At 44.0% G+C, this 23529-nt stretch overlaps 3 protein-coding genes across 7 annotated transcripts in view; all 3 read right to left on the minus strand.

Annotated features, from left to right (window-relative positions):
• The window catches only part of iqsec2b (IQ motif and Sec7 domain ArfGEF 2b), a 28481-nt gene extending 20168 nt beyond the window's left edge, over window positions 1–8313 (minus strand). For 2 of the 3 annotated variants that reach the window (XM_044211047.1, XM_044211050.1), the window contains exon 1: window positions 6497–8313. In XM_044211047.1, coding sequence (XP_044066982.1) covers window positions 6497–6957 — 461 coding nt within the window. In that variant the 5' untranslated portion in view covers window positions 6958–8313. The remainder of the gene's footprint in view (window positions 1–6496) is intronic. The other variant, XM_044211046.1, reaches the window with a different exon arrangement.
• A 1727-nt stretch (window positions 8314–10040) lies between these two features.
• On the minus strand, window positions 10041–13297 carry LOC122882955. Its single transcript, XM_044210951.1, has one exon. It carries the CDS (start codon window positions 12733–12735, stop codon window positions 12133–12135), a length of 603 nt encoding a protein of 200 aa, XP_044066886.1. The 5' UTR covers window positions 12736–13297; the 3' UTR covers window positions 10041–12132.
• LOC122882952 (membrane-associated guanylate kinase, WW and PDZ domain-containing protein 2-like) overlaps window positions 13065–23529 on the minus strand; it is a 36836-nt gene continuing 26371 nt past the window's right edge. Inside the window, exons 11-18 of one of the 3 annotated variants that reach the window (XM_044210947.1) lie at window positions 23228–23291; window positions 22709–23122; window positions 17541–17741; window positions 17376–17452; window positions 17097–17243; window positions 14291–14429; window positions 13774–13861; window positions 13065–13202 (exon numbers count right to left, since the gene is read on the minus strand). In XM_044210947.1, coding sequence (XP_044066882.1) covers window positions 13196–13202; window positions 13774–13861; window positions 14291–14429; window positions 17097–17243; window positions 17376–17452; window positions 17541–17741; window positions 22709–23122; window positions 23228–23291 — 1137 coding nt within the window. In that variant the 3' untranslated portion in view covers window positions 13065–13195. Of the gene's footprint in view, window positions 13203–13757; window positions 13862–14290; window positions 14430–17096; window positions 17244–17375; window positions 17453–17540; window positions 17742–20054; window positions 20270–22708; window positions 23123–23227; window positions 23292–23529 lie in introns of those variants that run through there. The other 2 variants (XM_044210946.1, XM_044210948.1) reach the window with 2 other exon arrangements.

Below are 23529 nucleotides of genomic sequence, written 5' to 3' on the forward strand. Positions count from 1 at the left end.
GAGTGTGGAACAAGAGCGCCTTGTTCATTCCTATTTAATATAGCCAAATATCCTGACAAGATGAACACAGAGAAACGAGATATTCTGAACAAATGAACCTGTTGACCTCTTCAGCTTTGGATGGAGATGTGAAGAGAGGCCGAGGTGCTGTTATGTAAGCCTGAGCCATGCTTGTACACAGTGTGTGGACTTGCACTGCCAAGATTTGTATTTTACCAGCGGTAACTAATGCCTCCTGTTAGAGTATCCCCAGTGTGGCAAGTGCTGACAGGCTCATCTATGATCTGATTTTTGCTTCATGAGCAGTTATGCCTGAATCCCTGAGCACCATAAAAAAAAGACAGACACACACTATGCCTCAATCGTCCTTTCTTCTACTCCTCCATAGAAAAACAAAACACACATACTACCCACACACATTCTTTAGTATGTGTACATCTCTCATTCTGTCATTAAGAGGTGCACACAGAATAACAAGATAAACACAAGAGAACAAGATATGAATCAACACATCACAGGTCAAAAGATATTAGTGAAGAGCGGAGAGGACACAGGAAGTAAAAGAAAAAGTGGTACATTGGGACAGTGTGTGAGGTGGCGTGTATTTAAAGCGGTGAGTTGACAGAGGCTAGAGGCAGGAAGAAGAGTGGGAGGAGAGCGAGCTACATGAGAGTGGGAGAGGTTGAATACGGAGGACGGCAAGGGTGAAAATAATCAAGAGAGGAGGAATGGAGGGAAGAAGGACGGAGAGGGGAGGAGGAATGTGAAATGGAAACAGGATGTGGAGTGATGTTTGTTGCTGGAATCACTGTTCCCTCTAACCTGTGCAGCGGCATGGGGGTGTCAGCGTGTAGGTGAGTCTATGTATAGATGAGCGAGGAGAGTGGGAGCAAGGCTCACATGCGGCAATCACAGGAAGGCATCACCAGCACTGTTGTGGCAGGCTTTTTTTTTTATGTACGCTTACACACCACAACAACTGTTTCGTAAAGCAGCCCCACGGTCAGAGAGCACTTCCATTTCCATCCACACAGCTTTTGTGGGGTATAATCTGTCCGTCCAATGGTACGACCCACTTCAAATTGTGCTTTAACCCCCCCCCGCCATTGTCTATGAAATTAGAGTGTGGGAGCGCACTGCGTCATCCCACCTCCAGCGTGCGACCCGCCTGACTCCTGCTGACAAACACAGACGTTTGATAACCACACACGCTGCGTTGTAGCCCCCACACACACACCCCCAACTTCCAAACCAACCCCCTCCCCTCGTCCACTGTGAGCTTGAGTCTCCTGCTGCTTGGCAACAGTGCGGACTGCCTGTGTGGGCGTTTGGCGTTGAGTGCCAAACGAAAGCACTGACAAGGAGGGGCACAGTTACAGTTACGACTCAACTACGCACACCAGGCACCTGCTGTACCCTGTGAGTTTGCGTGCACGTGTGTGAGTGCTTGTGTATAGGTGTGTTTGAATTGGACATGATTCACCCAAATGAGGAACAATTAGACTTCATTTAAATCTGATGTGGGAGACACAGGGGGAGTAATTCAAGAAAGTGATATCCCTGCAGATCACCAAAGGGATATTCTGTAAAGTCTGAAACAGATCTTGGTCATAAAGCATAACTAATTGTCTGTAGTTGCCGGCAAGAGAAACCACATCTCAACTTTCCAACGAAAGAGAGCCTGTAACCTGTGATAAATAAAACGTCGCAGCACTCATCTGTCTTCAATACGTCTCCTCCATCCCCATCAAGCCATCATTCAATCCTGCTTCTGTCTTTCACCCTGCTCCTGCTCCCACTCCTACCCTCTCTTCACTTCTCTCCATCTCTCTTTTCTGTGTCTCTCGCCCACAGAGTTCCTCGCAGAAGAGCTCACAGCGTTCCCACGGTAACCAGTCTTCCTATTCTGCTCCACAGAACGTGTGCATGAGTGTTTGACAAACATCCCGCCTCAAAAGTGCTACTTATTGCATTTGAATGGGAAAGACAATGAATAAAGTTATAGTAGCAACTGGGAAAGATGGAAGTGCACCTGTGTTAATCAAACGCTGCCCTCCTCGCTAATAACAAAGCAAGACTGCTAATCTCTGTGCTAATTTACCACAGCTGTTGTCCGGACACAACTGTTATCTGTACACAGCTGCCATTTAAAACAAAGCATAAGAGGCTGCTTCAAACTGACGGGGGGCAAGAGGGGGAGGGAAAGGGGAGGAGGTTGTGTCGGGATAAGGATATTTAGCTGCCCTTCCCTGCCACCTCTGGATAGGTGACGGGAGTTGGAGGTGGAAGGAAGGAGGACGGGTGGACGGAAATGCAATATTGTAACTGCCTTGAGGACAGGTTTACAGTTTCCACAGCAACTATATTTCTCACAACACTCCCGCTAATCACAGATATTAATTTGTCTCCTTACCATTTCAAGAAAGTCAGGCATGATGGTATACGCAGATAGAGGGTGAATGAAAAATAAAATAATTGTAGACGGGTATGGAATATGAATGACAGAGGCAAGGTCATGTGTCTAGGCGTATAACGATATGCTGCCTGAGACTTTTTAGTTTAGTAGATGGTAAACTGGACAATTCACCATGAGTTTTTATCCTGTCACATAGCCCATCTGTCTGTCTGCTGACATGATATCTGCTGTTTCTCTTGCCACATCTAGTTGTTTCTGTATAATGTAACTGTACAAGGCAATATAGGCTGCGAAGAAACTGTTCAAAAAGGGTGAAACGTGACACCACCGTAACATATAAAATCCAACTTTACGTGTAATGTGCAATTTAATGAATAAACTAGAGTTTGTGCGTTAAGCGTAAAATCCTGAGTGACCCATTGTGCTGAATATGACCATCTGCCGAGAGAGTCATGGTCATTGGTCAGTCTACTCTGGGGATGAAATGCAGGCACTTACTTTTCATTGGGCCACTGATACTTGAAAATATGTATCCTCATGACTCTTGAGCAACATATGACTAAATATAAATGATTTTTCATTTGCACACAATGTACAAAGCCATGAACACTCACTGCACTCAGAAATGGCGACGGCAAAAAAACACCACCCACATACACATGCCTCCCACACACATACATCCATCATTTAAATTTACGTCAAGCTAAACTGCATCACAGTAATCATTAGCGCTGTTGCGATATTTTAATTTAGGCCAAAATTAAACAATGTTTAATCCACTACGTATCCTGAAATAGAAAATATAAGGGAGAGTGAGAATTTTGAGTTCTCGAAAAAACGGCAGCTGCAGCTTCATTGTATTTCTTCTAGAAACTCACTGAGTCCAGAGAGAATAGATTACCTCCCATCACATCACACAGACTGTTTGGGCAGGTCAGTACAGGCTCAGCTGAGCTTACCCACACATTTGCCTGGGGCCAGTTCATTTCTCTAACTTGTATCTGCACTATCTTAGCTCCTATAAGATGTAAAATACTGCTCAAAATGCCCCCAAATTACCACATATTATGAACTTATTATTAGTGAAAAGAAAGAATATTCAATCCCGACCTAATCAGGAACAATAACTGTGCTTCAGTTCATAGCAGGAAAAAGATGGGAACAGAAAGAGAATTGCACAAAAGTAATTTCTGCAGCTTCTCTGAGTCATATCTGCAGCAGTGGGAAACAGAAAGAGCGAGGGTGAGAGAGTGAGTGTGTGTACGTGGGTATGTGAAAGAGAGAGAGAGAGAAGGGGTGGAGTGGGGGTTGTAAAGGAGATGGGGTTATGTGTAGTAGAGCTTTACAAAATTAGCAAATTAAGCTCCTTCTGAAACAAAAGTCCATTACCGTTCTCCATATTCCCCAAACAGAATTAATTTCAGAGAAAGTAGAGCACATGCCCACAATGCCCTGTGTGGAGAGGAAGATAGATGGGAGGGATGATGGAATAGAGAGACAAGCAGAGACACAAGCACCTTCACAGGGCTCTTTAGAGCTTCTGAACACTCTCACTGTGACAGTGAAGTGAATTGAAGAAGGGAAAAGATAGCTTGGGTCCTCTTTTCTTTTTTGCCGTTATATAACATAATACCGCTCTGAGTATCAGCACCACTGGGGCTGTTGCCAGGACTTCTAGCTGCCCCTGCTTCTCATCCTGTGAGCCTTATGAGGACAGCTCCATGTATGTAGCACATAATGAAGGGCACAATCTCTCACCCATGCAGCGAGAACTGTCACATCATCATAACATGACAGCCTGTATGGCAGACTGCAGGGTCACATTAGTTGTCTAATAGTGGACATCCCAGGTTAGATCTTACAATGCACTCACACACTCACAAAAAAGACACATCAAAAACACACACACACACACACACACACACACATATATACGCACAGCAGTAATTATCACCCCTGGGCTAGTGGTAATTATACTCTGGTCACACTAATTAATCTCTCATGCACTCTGTGTGGACCTCCCTCCCTCTTTCTCACATTTTCGTGCACTCACACTAGCACATACATTATATAAAGATACACGCACACACACACACACACATAGGCTCATACAAAATGCACTTGCATGACCTCTCCCAAAATAACAACAAAAAAAACATCTGCCGCGCTCACAGTGAGCTGTGGCGATGCCCTCAACCCCGCTGCTTCTTGGAGGAGGGACTTCAAAAATCATTTCACCCCAAGGCCTCAGACTCACATTGTTCACACTGCCATTAACAGGAGGAGAGGAACAAAATAGGGTAGCATTTGGGACAGCTGTTTACAGCGTGCCGCTGGGAGAAAGAAGAGGAGAGGAGCGACTTTTGATTTGATGCAGTTGCTGCACGCATGCCTAAAAAAATGGGGACAGTTTATTCAGTTTCCTTGTCCGGAATCAAAATTGTTGCGTGAGGCACAGAGAGCACAGGGCAGAGATGAGGACTCCTACAGGAGGAACAAAAACTAATTGGACAAAAACAAAGGCAGCTCTCTGAGCCTTGCCTTTTCTGGCCCAGACTCCCCTCTCCTCTCTCCCTCCCTCTCTTAGACACTCTGTTGACAGATGGCAAATCAGTGTGTGTGTTCCACCTTTTCTCTTTTAGACTGAGGCACGCTGACTAAGGTCGCCCAGTCACTTTCCTCCCCCTTGTCATGTTTCTCCTCTCCCACATCTTCCTTCTGCCTCTTCCTCTGATTTGAGCCATATTTAGAGTGTCACGGGCACTGACGATGAAGAAATGCATGTTCGTATCTGATCCATTATGAGAGGAGAGGGTTTTGTTGCTGACCTAAGCTAATAGGCCAGTTTTGGGTTAGGCTGAGTCACAGCCAGACAGGGACAATATGGCTCTACTATGTGGGTGACTCTTTATTAAATGTGACACTTCATATGATACGCTTGTCTGAGCCTGGATCCAAAGTCAGCTACAACCACTACAGGCAATTAACAAGGCAGGATCAGCAAGATCTACATTTGCAATCCATCACTGCATTTAACACCTACATAAATAACTAATATGTGCTTCTGTCTAATGACTAAGTCACCCACAGGGATGAGGGGAGGGGGGCCAGAGAGGCACAGTGGAGGAAAAGACAACTCCAATCGATAAGGGATTTGGTCAAGTCTGAATCAATCATTTATAAGCGGATTGGGACCATAAGAAAACAGATAGTGAGCAAAATCCAGTAATAATTACTGAGATGATAGAGAATGTTATCATATGCACAAAGACCAATGGTTTCTGTCAATAAGACTGCAACAATATATTTCACTGTGTACTTTTTCAAATGAATTGCTGCCTACTCATAAAGCTTAATGCTTCCGGAACAAAAGCCGACTTTATCTGTGTGTGTGTGTGTGTGTGTGTGCGTGCGTGGTTAAGTAAAAGCGAGGACAGATGCACTTGCTGTTTGCCAAAGCTGTGTTTGCAGCACTCGGGTCAGCCTTGAGTTTGGGGGAGAAAAAAAAAACTGCCTACAGTTCAGAGTGAAGAGGAAAAGAAAAACACACTTTTAGCAAAAGGTGGGTGGATTTTTCATACCGAAGGGCTTCACTGGTTCAGAAAGTTCAGATCACCCATAACCCTCCTGCCTGGATTCGAGTTTTCCTCAGCACACTACTATGCAACTCCTACGCACCTCACATAATAGACTGTGATCATTACACAAATCAAACTCTCTGCAAGCAAAATCACACACAGCATGATGAAATGGACACCTAGAGCACTTATCACTCTACCCATAATCCTCCAGTACTCTGCATATTTCCTCATGGTGGTGTATTAAAAAATCCCTTCTTAGGTTTAGTCTCATTGAGGATTATCTCTGATGACTAGAAAGGCTGCAGCCTGTCATTATGTGGGCTTAGCATGTAAATGTTCTGTCACATTGGATGTTATGCAGACTGTGGTCATCACTACAATTAGAGCAACCTGGTCAATATCACTGACATTCCTGTAATATGACATGAAGCCATGCTCATCATTCATTGGTGGAAGATCAAACCAATAGAGGAGGCTTCTGTGTTAGAGAAGAACTTACTTTCTACGTATGGTGGAACTGGCGTTGGTGTCTGTGCTGTCGGTGCGCTCAAGCCGGTCTCGCTCGGTGGTGGAGGACCCGCAGGAGAGACCTCGGGTCAGCCTGGTGTGGGTCCTCCTCTCCCTGCTGGGCCCTGCAGTTGGTGCTGATCCAGGTTTCGCCTGAGCTGCCGAGGTGTTACCGTTCCCGCTGCTGCCGCCACCACCACTGCCATGATGGATGGGGAGGGACAGAGGCTGGCTGTGGTTGTGGTTCTGCTCGGGGGTGTCCGAACCAGGCGTCCGTGGGCTGCGTTCCTGCCTCAGGTCCTGGTTCTCTTGGCTTACCCGGTCCAGCTGGCCCTCCAGCTCCTCGATGCGCCGGCGCTGGGTCTCCAGGAGCTTGGCCTGGCTCTCGATGATGTTGTTGAGCTCCAGGAGGTACTCCACTGCCCGGTTGGGGCTTTCTGGGCTGGTCTCCATGGTGGGAGCCCTGCCTCTAGGGGTATGACCACCACCAGCCACCACCACAGTTTCGACCCCGTGGGGCCGAGATCCACCCCCCCCACCAGCCCTGATGAGTGGGGGGGAGGGAGGGACCAACGAAGGCTCTATTGAAGATGGCTTCAGATGTCCAGAAACAGGAAGTCACAGATATTAAGATGTTGAGAAGTTCAGAATGACTACATATCCCCAAATCTGAGGGCAGAAATGAGCATTATAGCATCTTAATAGCCATTAAATACGCTGCAATGCCGAGAAAAGAGTTCAAAGCTCAAAAAGAAGCTCAAGACACTGTTGATTGTCTGATTTCCTGAAGTCACAGTCATTTTGAAAGACCTTGCCAAATCAGCATGGAGCGGGTCAAGAGTTTGGGGCATCATGATGAATATGAATTAATTAAGCAAAATATTTAAAAACAGACTGAGACTGGGAGGGAGTGATAGGGGTACGTATTTTAGCTAAATGAGGCTGATTAAAGATCTATAATGAACTTGAGCAAAATAATATACAGAGGAACAAGTAGAATATAAATGTATCCACTGACCTGTGACATATCCTGCTCATTAACTTTAAGAGCTCAGCTTTTAGTTCATTATAAAACATTATGAATCTCAAATACATCAACCACTCTTAAGCCTCCTCGACATACAGGGGAAGGGGGGGATAGGGGTAATGGGTCGGTGATGCTATGTATGATCTGCCACTAATTATCAGGCACTGTCAATCATTACATAACACAGAAAATTCTGCTCCCTCCCACGTAGAATATCCCCGCAGTCTATCATCGTCGCTTTCAACCCATGGCTTTATGTGTCTTTATAGCACAGAAAGTAAGCAGAGGTGGCTTACTAAGTTCATTCTTGAGGTCCGAATCCTCCCCTCTGGTCCGACAGAACTACATCCTAGTGCTTTAAATTCACATTAGTTCCCAAAGTGTGTGTCTCTGGGCTTTTTCATCCGAGAATCATGCTTTACTTCCGCGTCACGCATTCATAAACACTGGTCTTGGAGATAAAAACGTGTCACCTTTTAAGGACCAACAACTATCCGGAATATTTCTGACAGCCCGAAAGTCTCATAGTAGGCTGTGCCAAATCTTTAAACTGCACTTTCGCGTTTGCCGCTTTCGGCGCTGATCTGAAATCGATTTAAACGAACAGGTTGGGTTATTTCCTACTTATCTGAGGCGAGTTTCAGTTGTGTCAGGTCGGTAATCCACGCAGGAGTGTAGCGGTGAGTCTTCTTCGCGCTGGTGCAGAAACACAGAGGTTTCGCTCCTTGAGCGTCTGAACTGCAGCGGTGCGTGCGGCTTTTCCTCTGAGCGCATCGCTGTCAAGTCAGCCACGATGATGATATCGGACTTCCGGCCAAGAGTTTCAAAATAAAAGAGAAACGGTGTGAGTGTTCGATAGTTGGCTGCAGGGGAAAAACAAAGAATGCATTTGCAGGAAGAGATTAATGAAAACCCAAATAGCAAGTGAATTGATTAATAAATTAAGTTTTTTTTATTATTGTGTCATGCATACAGCCTGCATTGTCTTACACCAGAAATGCATTTAACCCAGATCCAGAGCTGCAGTACACATTTTCAACCAATACCAGCCTTCAAAAAGTTAAAAAAGTAAAACAAACAAATATTAAACCAAAAACAATTTGAGTAATTTCAATAATTAACACATTTTCAGATCTTCATTTGTGTCTACAATAAGATTAATACATTGCTGACAAAACATGTACTGTACTAAACAGGAGAAATCCGAATAAATAGTAGGCTAGTTAAATAATCCATTTAAGACAAGTTAGAAAACTTAAACACATTGAAACTGAACAGCCATTCCAATTTTTAAAACATCTATGTACCAGAATATTCCAGGGTCTTGTTGAGCCATTTTATTCAAATCTGACACTTTTAAATCATATTATGTATAATACAAAAGAAAATGAGTCTCACTTCCCGCTGTTCCTAAATCACACAGCTCACAGTATTTTCCCATAAATTACTCTATGCAGCATATATTCATCATTAAGGTGAAAAAACAATTTAGGGATACAACAAATAATGTAGAGTTTTCAACAAATGCTGGAGGTATATCTAGATACAATTTTATAAAGTCCATTTTCATCCACATTATGCGGGAATATGTCTCTGTAGAAGAAAGACCCTGTGTCCAAGTGTACAGATAACATTTTATTTTGAAGGTACAATCGGAGTCTCATTTTGTAACTTTCCACACTTCAGGAACCCTGTTGAGCGACTATGAATCCGGAGTGCACTTGTAGAAAACAATACTATTCACTGTAATGCAATGCCTGCAAGACAACAAGTGCCACATTGTACTCTGTTCGACATTTCTCTATAATAGAAATGTGTAAGCTTGATTTGAAGTGGTTTGAATAGTTAAGGTCCACTTATTTAAGTCCATCACTTCCTGACTCCACATCCTGTGAGTGCAGCGCTGTTATTACTGCGGTGATATTTTTTTCTTGCGTCTGAGCTGACTTGAACAGAAGGATGCGGCTTAGGACAACATGAGAGAAAGGCAGGCCTCAGAGCGATGTTATTTTTAGTGGCAGCACTTAAGTGCTCATATCTGAACTGAGACACACATTCACCCGCTTCTCTCTCGTTATAACAGCATATCTCACACAGGTGAGGCTGCCCTGCTGTACAGTATAGGCAGTACAGTATAATATTAGATTGAGTGGTGAGCGTGCATGCAAAATGTTAAATCCCTGTTCTCGCAAAAAGCAGGTTTAATAATTGATCTGTTGGAAATTATCAGATTTTTACCCTCTTGGTGTATCATTGAATTTCTTATTTTGTACTCTCTCACACACACACAGCACCCTCTTTCTGAATATATAGCCTGTTTTATGGGATCCTTAAAATAATCTCAAATCTCTCTCAACACACACACACACACTCACCTTCATCACGTCAAATCCCATCTCTCCTAAATATACTGTAGCCTATAATTTTGCTGCCATCTGCTGTCCATTACTGTGGCTCTTCTGGTGTTCAAAAAAGCAATAAAATAAGAAAGACATGCATGACCACTGAGGAAATTGGTTCAGCAGTTTATTTGGAGTTTTATTAGAACGTGTTTACAGTTCAGCCATATAATCCCCCTTAGGAAATGAAATTCTAAAAAAAAAATATTAGCAAACGTTATAAAATAAGTCTTACATAGAGGCTATCAAGCTACTCTGTATGGTCATTGGTTGGGGAATACAGTATGTTGGTTTGGTCACTGTACTGCCATTTCTGCACAACAATAAAAAAACAAATGGGCAGGGTGCACCGAGCAATTCATTTCAGTTCTGTGGTTTGCTTAAAATGGGTACAAATGAAAGAATTACTTCACTTCAATCTTTAGATAATGATGGGCTGGTAATGAACAGCTTTAACAGTCTGCGTCTCGTAATGCTGCCACAAAGAATCATACATAACATAGCTTTAACATTTAAATAATATGAATCCACTCTGTGGTGTGAAAATGGTGTGAAGTCACTTTGTAGCTTTTCTTCCTAATGGCTTATCTAGAGCAAAGTATCTGAAAACCTGAGTATTTCAAAAAAGATAATTTCATAGAAAAATAACATCTCACAGTATCCATTCAGCTTGGGTTTTTTTTTTCATAACAGAATTTTTTTAAAAGAGAGCAAAACAATAATGATGTGCCATCTTAGACGCAACACTGACCTCAGATTCCGCGGAGGCTTATGATTATAATTTTTGTGGATTTACAGTAAGTGCCTTTTTTGGCATGACTGAAATGACTAAATGGCCCACCCCTCTCTCATATTAGAGACCTCAGAGCAAAGGGTTTTCACAGTAAGAAAAATCAGTGGTTAGGATAAAGTGGTTTATGTTACCAAGGCAACTGTACGTGGCACGATGTGCACAGCACTCTCTAGAATCTAGATAGTGGTTTTATTCTGACCCCACATACACAATATTAACAGTACTTGAAATATGCACAGCAGATGCATATTTTTGGCATCTTTTGCTGACTTCTGAAGGAGGGTACAACATAGAGTATCCTTATCCACACTCAAGCAGCATATTACAAAACATTCATTTATCAATAGGACAGGTACAATATAGTTCCTAGTCTGTGTCTCTTCACGAAAGCAATATACAAATTTTTACGTAATTTCTCATCACAATAATAAATAGTATGAATGGGTAGCTGTTGTATGTAATATATAGATATACTGCATATATTCATATATATTTTTTTCATATATATATATATATATATATATATATATATATACATATATATATATATACACATATATATACACACACACACACACACACACACACACTTATAATGTATTACAATACAGTAATACAAATCAGGGCTTGGCTCCAGTTAGTATAGTATTTACAATAAGTTCTGTCATTTATTTCTCTACAAATATTTACAGAATATTGATTTCACACCTGCTGTCAAAGGAGATTTGCATTATCACAATCAACTATTCAGTTATATGGAACAACATTACAAGTCGAGGCCACATAAAACAAAGAGGATATTGTACAAACATGTTACACTGTTTCCTCTCAGGCCAGATCGACGTGGCGCAGTGGAAATGGATGGCCGATAGTCTCAGACAGTTGCATTATTATTGCTCAGTATATTCATGAGGTATAAGTGAACGTCGGTGCAGTCTTTGTACAGTAGGGGGTACTTCAGAGAGGACACTCTGCATCTCTGTCTTCAAGCTACTTTAGCAGAGAGGTGAGTGAGAGATAGGAAGTCGGTTAAACCAATGTGTCTGAAACACCTTGTTGTCCTGGAGACATCTTTCACAAATGCTGCAAATGTAAGGAGAGGAGTGAAACATAATGAGAGCAACAGTGCCTCAGAACCCCCCTCCCCCAATGTCTTTGTTGTTCACCAGAAAAACAGACATATCTTTACCATGTTGGTGTCATTTACAAGTTAAAATGTGATACACATTTAACATCAGCCAGAGGTCTGCTGTAAAAAGGCACAAAGAATATGACTTCATACTACTGTAGATATCAAAGTGACTGAGAGAAAATGTTGGTAGTGTGGGTAGCTGCAGAAAACAGTGTGAGACTGACAGAATCTGATACAGTATCATTCAGCTGCTGCATGCTCTACTTCCAGTTAAAAGTCAAGAGACAGCACTTCTTCCTCCTCCCTGCCCTGTCCACCTCCCGGGGTGCCTGTTCCCCTCTACGACCTGAGCCACCCTCTGCTGGCTGGGTGTGAGCCAAGGGCCCGGCAGCACCTCGCTCCCGCGCCCGCCAGCTTCTGTGGTGGCCAGAGAAAGGCCTGAGATGCTGGCAGCAGACACGCTGTCGTCAGATTGGCTGCCTCCAGACTCTGACTCATCGTCCCCCAGCTGCTCGACGGACAGCGTGGAGGTGAGAAAGGAGAAGGGCTTTATCTGTGACACCCGATCTATCACAGCAACGCTTGCTAAACGCCTCTCGACATGCCTGCTCTGTGCATCGTCGTCTCTCTGATCCCCATTCAGCTCTGTCTCTCTATTTCTACCCTTGTCATCATCCCATGACCTCTCCTGCTCAATCTCCAGCTCCTTCTCTTTCCTCAGTTCCCTGTACTCTGCTGCCATGCCCCAGTTTTCATCATACTCCACCTCCCAGTTTTGTTTGGGTCTGGGAAGCTTTTGGTTAGGACTTGGAATGGGTAGGAAAACATCCTCTTCACTTTCTTCTCTCTCTGAAATGACTCTCTCCTCCACCTCCTCCATCCTTTCTTCCACCCTCTCCTCAACAGCAGGTACCTCCTGCTCTTCCTCTTGATCAGGCTCTTTCCCCTCTGCCCTCCCCACCCTCTCCTCACTTCTACTTTTCCTCTCTCTGCTTTTGCTCCTCCCTCTCTCCCTCTCCCTTTTCCTTCCTCTCACTGTCCCGCTTTCCGTCTCACTATCAACATAACTCTGAGACCCTCTATTTCTCCTCCTCCTGTCACCGGCTTCCCGAGACCTCGCTCCTCGCTCAGAGATAGGGCTTTGTAAATCTGAGCGTCCTCCTCCCTCTGTGCCCCGTCTTCTCCTTCTCCTTTCCGTCCCTTTCCCTCTCTCACGTCCATTCGAAGACCTGCTTTTCCTCTTCTGCTTGGAGCTGTGCCCCTTCCGCCCGGTGGAGTCTACTGCAGCCAAACCCTGCTCCTTGGGGTGATGCAGGGGGGAGGGGGAGGTGATTCTGTGCTTACGGCCTGGACACACATTATATGGAGAGAAGGGGATGGAAAGAGGAGGCGAAAACAGCGTGAATAGGCAAGTAAAAGGGAGGATGAGCAAATTCTCTGGCAGAGAGCATTATGTTTTCTGTTATTAAAGAGTTCTGAAATCCAGAAAGTGTTTATTTTTTTGTTTTTTTGTTGAGGTGCATTAAGTCAGCTTGTGTAACAACAGCTGCTTTTCTATTTTATTGCAACCTTCAGACAACTCATCATTAGACATATGACACACATCTGATTATCAGTATGCTCCATAATAGTGTAATTATGCAAGTCTCTTTGTTAAATAATTCAGTGTGCTTACAATTGTGAAGCTGGCAAAGTTTGTTCAGAAGTAGGTCTGAGGGAAATTAAATTGAGAAATCAGTATAATATTGTAAATTTCTACACCATTACTTAAGTTGATATTCAAGATTATCTTATAACGAGGAGATCCAACACACAGGCTGTAAGGTATATTTCACTACAAGTGAAGACAGCAGTGGTGACTGAGTAGAGGAATGTAGAGAGACAGAAAATGGGAGAACTAACAGGAACCATTACCAACCGCGTATTCTCTGTCCGTCCAATGACATAGAAGCAAGGCTCGCCTAGCTTGGAGTTGGTCATACATAGAGACAAACTGGAGAGCTCCACTGAGAGAGAGAGAGAAAAGGGAAAAGACAAGAAAGCAAGGAGTGGAGCAGAAAGGAGAGAAATGTTTGGAAGAAGAAACAAGGAAAACCAAGACAGGCCAAATCCAGAGGGAAAATGTAGTGCGGGAATGTAAAAAGCAAAAAAGATCAAATGAAGCACAGATGTGGATGGGTTAAGAGGTGGGAAACACCACAAAAGAAAAAACGGTAAAAGAAAAAGGTAAAACGTGTTTTAGTTTAAGAATTAGTCCCACAGAAAAAGAAGAAGAAAGGAGATTACACACCCAAGACAATTGCATCGCATGCAAAACATGAGTATTTTTTAATGTCTTATTTTTTAAATCTCATATTTGTATGCTTATAATTTTCCCCATAAACACATTGTGGTAACATCCTGAAATATTCATAAATCCTCCTACTGTGTCTTACCATAGTCAGGCACGTATCCATTTCCTCTCTTGAGGACCAGGTGGATGCGGTGGCCTCCTCTGCGGATCTGCTCAACCGCCTGGCTGTGGGTCATCCCTGCTGTACTGTCTCCATTGATCTCCACGAGCTGGTCGCTGACCTGCAGCCACAATACACAAACACAGCATTACAAATATTGTATCTATTATCTCATTAAAATAACGGAATATTCTGTAATATTAATCTTCATAACAGTAACTAAGATAGGCTTTTTTCACAGTAGACATTTTGACATATCATGGCAGGAAAAGCACAGTGTTACTAATTACATTAACAATGGCTCTGCCCCAGTGTCCCAGGCTTTTCATAACAGTGTGACAGTGAGCCAGTATGCACAATACCAAGATCCTGAAACTGAAGCAGCTAAATGGATAAATTCCATTTACACCTGTGCCTTTCCATCCATCTTCTTCCGCTTATCCGGGGCCGGGTCGCGGGGGCAGCAGTCTAAGCAGGGACTCCCAGACTTCCTTCGCCCCAGACACTTCCTCCAGCTCCTCCGGGGGGATCCCGAGGCGTTCCCAGGCCAGCCGAGAGACATAGTCCCTCCAGCGTGTCCTGGGTCTTCCCCGGGGCCGCCTCCCGGTGGGACATGCCCAGAACACCTCCCCAGGGAGGCGTCCAGGAGGCATCCGGATCAGATGCCCTAGCCACCTCAGCTGGCTCCTCTCGACGTGGAGGAGCAGCGGCTCTACTCGAGCTCCCCGTGTGACTGAGCTCCTCACCCTATCTCTAAGGGAGCGCCCAGCCACTCGGCGGAGGAAGCCCATTTCGGCCGCTTGTATCCGCGATCTTGTCCTTTCGGTCACTACCCAAAGCTCATGACCATAGGTGAGGGCAGGGGCGTAGATTGACCGGTAAATCGAGAGCTTTGTCTTTCGACTCAGCTCCTTCTTTACCACAACGGTCCGATACAGCGCCCGCATCACTGCAGACGCTGCACCGATCCGCCTGTCAATCTCACGCTCCATCCGTCCCTCACTCGTGAACAAGACCCCGAGATACTTAAACTCCTCCACTTGGGGCAAGGACTCCCCACCCACGCGAAGAGAGCAAACCACCTTTTTCCGGTCAAGAACCATGGCCTCAGATTTGGAAGAGCTGATTCTCATCCCAGCTGCTTCACACTCGGCTGCAAACCGTCCCAGTGCATGCTGCAGGTCCTGGTTTGAAGAAGCCATCAGAACGACATCATCTGCAAACAGCAGAGATGAGATCCTGTGGTTCCCAAACCGGACACCCTCCGGCCCCTGACTGCGCCTAGAAATTCTGTCCATATAAATTATGAACAGAACCGGTGACAAAGGGCAGCCCTGGCGGAGTCCAACATGCACCGGGAACAGGTCTGACTTACTGCCGGCAATGCGAACACAGCTCCTGCTCCGGTTATACAGGGACCGGACAGCCCTTAGCAAAGGGCCCCGGACCCCATACTCCCAGAGCACTCCCCACAAAGCGCCCGGGGCACACGGTCGAATGCCTTCTCCAGATCCACAAAGCACATGTGGACTGGTTGGGCAAACTCCCATGAACCCTCGAGCACCCGATGGAGAGTATAGAGCTGGTCCAGTGTTCCACGACCGGGACGAAAACCACTCTGCTCCTCCTGAATCCGAGGTTCGACTATCGGACGAATTCTCCTCTCCAGTACCCTGGAATAGACCTTACCGGGGAGGCTGAGAAGTGTGATCCCTCTGTGATTGGAACACACCCTCCGGTCCCCCTTCTTATACAGAGGGACCACCACCCCGGTCTGCCAGTCCAGAGGCACTGTCCCAGACCGCCACGCGATGTTGCAGAGACGTGTCAGCCAAGACAGTCCCACAACATCCAGAGACTTAAGATACTCAGTGCCTTTCCTACATGCCAAAATGTGTTCTGTGAAAAAGTGTATTGTGATTACTTACTTTCATTACTTGATGTGGATTAAATGCAAAAAAAGACTTGTCTACAGCAATGCTAGCAGCTCTGTGAGGTTCTACTAAATACTAATGCCAGCATGGCAACATGTTCACAATTACAATGCTGACATGTTGATGTTTAGCAGATATAACTTCACCATCTTTTAGCATGCTAACATTAGATAATTAGCACAAAACACAAAGTAGAGCTGAGGATAATGGGAATGCCATTAGTTTTGCCGATTTTTGGTTATAAACCAACATACTGAACAAATTGAAAATTTGACCTGATGATGTCACAAACTGTAAATATTAAGGGACCAAAGTCACCAAAGTCACCAAAGTTATTACAATGCATCTGGAGGGGAACATGGATGCCTGTACCAAATTGAATGACAATCCATCTAATAGTTGACAGGACATTTCACTCAAAACCCCAAATGTCAACCCCTTGGTGGTACAAGAGCAAAAGTGAGGGTATCATCAAAGTCAGTAGGATTCATTCTCTGGCCACCGTGAATGAATATACAAAATTTAATGTCAATAATGGTACACCAATCAGAACTTGGCAACATTTGAATTAAAATGTGATGTGGGATTGTTCGCTTATGCTGCAAAGTTACTTAGTCAATCAAATCGGATCAAACCACATCCACACAGGCCTGATGAAGCAGGTTAGCTGAGTTTTTGAGTGTTAGTTGCCAGTTGTACAACTGCACATGCTTACATACAGCAGTGCAAATAACAATTATAACAAGATGATACACTCAAATACAGAGGATAATTCAGATATAAATACACTACAGTAAAAGAGTATAAAGAGTAGTATATGTATAGAGTGAAATGCAGAAAGGAAAAATACACACCTGCATTTTTTGGCTCCGTGAGGCCGGCCCCCCCTCCATCAGTCCCAGGACGTAGAGGCCCATGTTGTACTCACTGCCCCCTCGGAGGCTGAAGCCGAAGCCTGAATGGCCACGATCCAGGTCTACACTGTAATACCTGGAGTCACGCTGGAAAAACAAGTGCAGAGAGGGTAAGAAAGGGGACTGATAATCATCACTGCAGAAAATATATTACACTGGCAGTGAATAAGATGAGCTACAGCAAAGTCCACACATTATTAATTATGGTGCTGCCTTCACCTTTGGACGCGACCTCTGACCCTTTCTGCTTCTGTGACCGGGGTCATACTCAGTGGTTTCTGAAAGGCTTGAATTATCTGAAAAAGATGATGATTGAAGTTATGAATTAAGAGCCAGGCTATATATTTGTGTGTATGTTTCCTGGATGCCTATGTCTATGCTTACAGGTGCTGGGACGGGGGACAATGGTGAGGCGTAGAGTATTTCCCGCTCGACGAAGGATCTGAGCAAGCTCCCGATGAGGCAGAGTCACTACGGAGCGTCCCTCTACTGCCTCTAATCGATCTCCAGGCCGGATCTGGCCACTCTTGGCCGCTGGGCTGCCTCGACGGACTGTCACAAACCGGTGAGGGAGAAGTGAAGCAGCTGAAGAGAGGACAGATAAACATCAAACAGTTACTACTACCTTAAATTACTTGTTGAGTAGTTCAAACTCAAGTAAAGTTGCGGTTGGAACACATAACTCCATCAAGCCCAAAAAAACTTTCCTTTAGCTGAAGGTAGTGAGTAATAAGTGGGGTCAAATGTAGATGCATTTAAAAGCAGGAAGATTTATTTCACCAGTGAGTTTGCCAGAATTCCTAAAGCAAGCTCTAATTAAGCTTTGGATCGTTTTTGGCAGGATTTACTTTATAAATTACTTCCCATAGAAGCCTTCCTTTACACCTCCCCCACTGTCTCCTTGAAACACTCTCCTCTTCTCCTTCATCTTCTCATCTATCAACCTATCTCTCCATCCGCTGACACACCGGGAACTGTTTTTTGCTGTTCAATGATTTGTCTTTCTCCTCAAGAACAAACTGTCATGGAACACAAGCTTTCCAGCAAATATTTTCCTGTCCTGAATCTGTTATACTGCACATAACAACAGGCTTTAGATATTTACACTTCGGTTTATACAGCGTCAGTGATTCTTATGCTCAGCAGCTCTTCTAAGATCCACAAACTTGCAGTCTGTCTGCATTAGTATGCCGCAAGCATACAAAACACACATAAAAACACACAGCAGTATTTACTTCTTTCTGCTGGTACCACAAAATGTCTCCTCTGTGTGGGAAAACGCTTGCCGTCTTCTCCGAGCCCCTACACTGCTTAAACACAACACATAATCACTCCTTGAAAGCGATTATTCACAGCAGAGTGTAGCTGGGGTCACAGATGATGTGCAAGTGTTCATGTCTTTTTGTTAGATTCAACTGACCTCTGAATTGAAGTGCAGGTACAATGTGAGGAGGGACAACTAGCTTAATGTATCATGAACTCAATTTGTCTTATCTTCTGTACGAGGACATCACTCACAATTAAGCTTAACTCTGGTCAATGTCTGAGGTTGATGTGAAGTATCAAGCAGCCTAAAAATAAATTTGCTTCCATTAATCTCCTGCACCAACTTAAAAGCTTCTTACAGTTTTTAGCTGGACGGTCTATCTCTGTCTGCTTAGACTTCTAATTCTATCTTTCGTTCCTCTTTCTGTATCTTAGTAAACTCCCAATTACTCTCTCTCTCTGACCCCTCTTTGAGGGTACACTGTGCTTTGGTGACAGCTGGCCCCTCTAGAGTCTTCTCAGTAATCTTATGTAACCCATCAGGCAGCATAAACATTTGAGACTCATCTGAGGTACATAGTCAGTCTATAACCCTCCAGGATAAAAATAGCAAATTGTCCTATAGAGCGCCATGACATGATTGTTAACAGATTAAAATTGTTATTGTGGGGGCTAGGACTATGAGATGAAGTGTATGTCACATTGGAATGATGGTCCCGTTAAAAAAGGTATAGCCTATAATTCACAGTCCAGAGACACATCTCCAATCTGGGCCTAATCTGGGTGACCCAGGCAGAAACGGCAATCAGGTCAAATCAAAGCCAAGGCAGCTTTGCAAATAGTCTTCTTATCATGCATAATACATCAGTCCAACATCAACAGTCGTGAACACATGAACACACATGCAACAGCCATGCTCACTCACACGCAAAGCATCACTGTGCACACACAGATACACACACACGTACAAAACCACACACACATACACAGTGACTCATACGCAGAGGGATTGAGACAGATGTACTCAGCCACACACACACACACACACACTCTTAAACTACACACAGAAGCATCCAAATGGACTGCTTTATATTAGTGTCTTTTCCTCTGGCTCTCCATGTTCTCCTGTCCAGAGTAATCCCACTGCGGTATGCCCAGCAGTCAGGCAGCCTCTGATGCGCTGCACTGATCACCGCTCAGGAGTGGTAGCAGCCCCCCTCCTCCCTGCCATCGTAAAATCCCCATGTGCAGCCCATGCATGCATTACCACATCACCAAATCATGTTGTGTGCTGCTTTAAGACTGGCTGGGTTTAAAATATTTTAAATTCCCTTTCATCTGTTGTCTTTGCTGCAATCATCATCCAGTATAACTGTAAAAAAAAATAACCATAATACATATCGATCACAGCATCAGTTTGTTCAACTATCTGACATCTAGAATACGTGAGCCTGTGGATCTAACTTTCATACTGCCAAAGTGAACACATCTGACTGAGCAAACTTTAGTGTGCAACACAGAATTATACCATCTAGCTCATGCTCAAGCTTAATGTGAAACACTGCACCAAACCAGTACCCTCCCATTTTCTTAGTAAACATGAAACGAGAAGTGGAGCGGATAATTACGTTTAGAGTCCTTCACAGTTTTCAAAGCAGACTGTAGTCTCTCCAGCATGGCTCTTTGATTAGCATGTGCAGAAAAACAAAACAAAAAAAATCCTAAATTCCGTGTCAGGCAGCTCGGAGGTGTTGAGATTCATATGTAATGGTCAACAGGAGCTAAAACACAGGTTTGCTGTCTCCTCTGTTGTTCCTCTGCGAAGGGAAATGTTGAGTGTAGCATTTCTATTGAGCATTCAGAGAGCAATGGAGAGAGCGGGAGGTAGGTGGGAGGCGGAGGGAGGGAGAGATAAAGAGAAAGAGAGAGGGAGATTTTTAATCTTTTGAAAAACCAGACTGGACGCTTTTACTGCAGAGTAAAGGGGGGGGTGTGGGTGTGTGTGTGTGTGTGTGTGTGTGTGTGTGTGAGTGTGTGAGTGTCAGAGAGAGAGAGAGAGAGAGAGAGAGAGAGAGAGAGAGAGAGAGAGAGAGAGAGAGAGGGAGAGAAAGAGAAAGAGAAAGAGAAAGAGAGAGAGGAAATGATAGAGGATAAAGGCAGATATGGAGAGACAGACTTCTTTCTGTGCATGAGGGGCAAAAGGGGCGAATGAGGACACAGTGGAGATGGAGGTTTGGGGAGGGACGGGGGTCTCTCCTGCAAAGACAGGTGCACCTACAACCTTAATCTCACCATGAAAACATAAATGTGTGTTCGCTAGGGCCATAAAGCAAATTGGACTGCATCAAACTGGAACAGAGGGCAGCCAATACAAGACATAGGAAGGGGAGAATGGGTAATACATCATAGGGATGCTGCACTTAAACTGCTATTCATATACACTACACTAAAAGCTAATAAGGGCAGGATCTGTTCACTTCCCAGACAGAACATAAACAAGCCTCAATATCCTGTCAGATTGGAGCGGATAGAGAAACACAGAGCAAGATACCAGAGATATGATACATTTAACAAAAGGGCATTTTGCTGGAAACACTCGAGCTGACAAATTGAATTAAAAAGAGCACGGCTACATATAAATCCTGTGAATAACCTGTAAACGTTTTAAAAGAATTGGTTGACCTTATTTGCTTTATGCTGGGAGTTAGATGAGAAGATTCCACTCCCATATCTGTATGCTAGCTTAGTTTGCATATGGAAACAGAGGGGAAAAACAGGGGGAAACAGCTAGCTTGGCTCTGTCCTAAGGCAACAAAATCCGTTGACTAGCACCTATAAACCACACTGCTTAACACATTATATCTTGTTTGTTTAATCAATACAAAAAGTGTTAAAATGACACATAGTTTTTATGTGCTGGACTATTTTTTTGCCGGGAGCAGTGACTTCCTGGGGTCTTGTCAGCACCGTGAGGTTGACAGGCACCAATTTTTACACTTTGGTTTTTGTACAGATTAAACAATATATAACAATATATAACGTGCTCATTAGTTAGCTTTCTGGTAGAGGGATTTGTTACCTTTGGACAGAGCGAGGCTAGCTGTTTCCCCCTGTCTCCAGTCTTTCTGCTAAGCTAAGCTAATCGGCTGCTGGCTCTAGCTTCATTTGTACATCTTGAGAGTGGTACTGATCGTCTCATCTACTTTTTGGCAAATAAGTGAATAAGCATAACTATTCCTTTAACATGTCAGATCGGGTGTTGTACACATGAGATTCTGAATATTGATCCCAAAAACAGCAACATCCCAAAATCAGCATATCCCTCAGGAGCACATGGAGGTGCAGGCAAATCACACACTACCACATGCAAAGAAAATGTAAGCCTATGGGTGCAGGAACAAAGGCATAAATGTGTGTGTGTTTGTGTGTGTAAAGTGAGATATGTGGCTTTGCAAGATCCTATAAAAACCAGAAAAGGTCCTCCAGAGGTGAAAAGCTCTACATTAATACGTGAGCTGTCTGTAGGTGTACCCGCATGCAATATGATGCTGATGTTGTTTTTTATTGGTTTTGGTCATCCAGGCAACTTATTGAAGTACAGTGATCAACCTGATATGATGATATGACAGCGTTGAGAAGTCGAAATGGTGAGATCTAGAGTGATCTACAACTTTGTGTAGTTGGTTTCTAAATTTTTGCCATAAGATTGTTCTTAAAAAGAAACTGAAATTGTTTGTTGTGGGCACCAAAGCAACACCCACATCTCATGGGCAGTGCATTTTCATTTAGCTTTTCATGAATATAGACAGAAAATATACACTTTAGTAATTATTTCTGCATTATTTGCTGTGAAAATCTCTGCTAGCTAGCCAAAAGCACACTCCATGCACACTAGTCAGTGACAATAGTGGATGCCAAAACTGATTTCCTTCAACAATGCAAATAAAACACCAACCTGGAAAAAAAACCCACTTTACAAGTAAAAGGGTTGATGATGCATCATGACTCATCCGGTGGCATGTGGCCATGGTGACCACTTTTTAATCTGTAATTACCTAATGCGTCTGTCCACAAGGGCATCCAAATGAAACCTGTTTCCTTGGGCAGGTAACCAAACAGTTCTATTGGGCCAGAAAAGTTCATCTAATGCTGCATAATGCCCATCCAGTTCTACTTCAGATCATTAGATGAAGGTTTTAAAAACCAAAACATATGCTATATTTAAAGCATTTAACTTGATACACATGTTGCACAATATGATTTGTCACTATGTAGTTGCTTCTCACCTTTGCCATTCTCCACATCCTGAGAGGCAATGACGAACCCAAAGCCCTCTCCTGGCTTTCTCCTCAGCTCCACATCAAACCCTCGGAGCGGCCGAGTTCGTTCACCACCCTGCCTCTCCAGACCTGAATCAGGCGCTGTGTCACCGCCCGCCTCGTCCTCCAGGCCCGTGTTGATCCAGTCTTTGGGTTCCATGGTCAGCGTCACTGGAATTGACTCCAAGAAACTGGTGCTCTGGATCAGCGAGGAGGGCATCAGGGCTGGGGAAGGAGGGGCGCTAATGGAAGTACGGGGCATAGGCAGTGCTTCTGGGAGCACAGAGGAGTTGTCTGAACCAACAGGTGGAGGAGGGGGCCGGAGTAGAGGTGGAGGGAGTCTCCGAATGGAACCAAGGGAGACGGCTGAATGATAGATGCCTGATAATGAGAAAGAAAATAACTGAGAGATGAATTTAGCCACAGTGAATACTTGTTTGTCAGTTACTAAAATCACTGATTCTAAAACGAATGTGAATCATTTACCTCCTCTGTAAACCAACAAGATGACTTCTGCCAGTTTGGTGTGTTCCAGAAGAACTGTTTGTACCTGTCAACACACATAATGATATTGTGACACCCTTCAAGGCAGTGGTAATCTCTCCAACTGAATTAAAGCACCACACTGGTGACTAAGTATGTTTTAACCCAGTGTTTCCCAACCTGGGGGCAGGGAGATGAATTCCTGTGAAGGAAATAAGAAAAAGCTAAATTCTTTTACTCAAAATTCTGATTATTTTTTAGACTTTTCTCTAATTTTTGTATTTTTGTGAAATACTGTGTAGTTT

This window comes from Siniperca chuatsi, linkage group LG10 (assembly GCF_020085105.1).
Source record: "Siniperca chuatsi isolate FFG_IHB_CAS linkage group LG10, ASM2008510v1, whole genome shotgun sequence".
NCBI lineage: Eukaryota > Metazoa > Chordata > Actinopteri > Centrarchiformes > Sinipercidae > Siniperca > Siniperca chuatsi.